Source organism: Neopelma chrysocephalum, unplaced genomic scaffold (assembly GCF_003984885.1).
Source record: "Neopelma chrysocephalum unplaced genomic scaffold, ASM398488v2 Primary Assembly neopelma1_95180, whole genome shotgun sequence".
Lineage (NCBI taxonomy): Eukaryota > Metazoa > Chordata > Aves > Passeriformes > Pipridae > Neopelma > Neopelma chrysocephalum.
In genome coordinates this window covers 5,169-6,078 of record NW_020923871.1, presented here as the reverse complement: position 1 = coordinate 6,078, position 910 = coordinate 5,169, and the positions used below count along the sequence as shown (strand labels likewise).

Sequence of the window (910 nt, the reverse complement as noted above, 5' to 3'; positions counted from 1 at the left end):
CCATGTTTGTGTGACCCTGTGGTGACCCCACCATGTTTGTGTGACCCCGTTGTGACCCCACCATGTTTGTGTGACCCCATGGTGACCCACCATGTCTGTGTGACCCCACCATGTCTGTGTGACCCCATGGTGACCCCACAGTGTTTGTGTGACCCCACCATGTTTGTGTGACCCCATGGTGACCCACCATGTCTGTGTGACCCCACCATGTTTGTGTGACCCTGTGGTGTCCCCACAGTGTTTGTGTGACCCCACCATGTTTATGTGACCCCGTGGTGACCCCACAGTGCTTGTGTGACCCCTTGGTGGCCCCACCATGTTTATGTGACCCCGTGGTGACCCCACCGTGTTTGGGTGACCCCATTGTGTCTGTGACCCCATGGTGTTTGTTGGTGACCCCATGGTGACCCCACAGTGTTTGTGTGACGCCACCATGTTTATGTGACCCTGTGGTGACCCCACCGTGTTTGTGTGACCCCATGGTGACCCCACCATGTTTGTGTGACCCCACCATGTCTGTGTGACCCCATGGTGACCCCACCGTGTCAGTGACCCTGTGGTGGCCCTGCCACCCCGTCCTTTGTCCCCTCCCAGATTTCATGGCCCAGCACCCGTCACAGCTGCTCCGCTCCAGCTACATCTTCCTGTTCCAGCTGCCCTGGCTGCCCGAGCTGCTCCTGTCCTTGGCTGACTTCCTGGTGAGACCCCTCCCCAGGGCCCCACCCCGGCCCCACCCCAGCCCCACCCCGGCCCCACCCCGGCCCCGCAGCACCTCCAGCCCCGAGAAACGTCACCCATCCTGGTGTTACCCTGGTGTCACCCCTGGTCACCCCCTGGTCACCCTGGTCACCCTGGTGTCACTGTGGTCACCCTGGTCACTCAGGGGTCACCCTGGTCACTCTGGTCACCC

The 910-nt window shown here is 61.3% G+C and overlaps 1 protein-coding gene across 1 annotated transcript in view; it reads left to right on the top strand.

The window, feature by feature from the left end:
• Positions 1-910, top strand: part of LOC113980777 (epoxide hydrolase 3-like) — a 5,368-nt gene that overhangs the window by 1,221 nt on the left and 3,237 nt on the right. Inside the window, exon 2 of the mRNA XM_027707994.1 lies at positions 595-698. Within this exon, the coding sequence (XP_027563795.1) occupies positions 595-698 (104 nt within the window). The remainder of the gene's footprint in view (positions 1-594; positions 699-910) is intronic.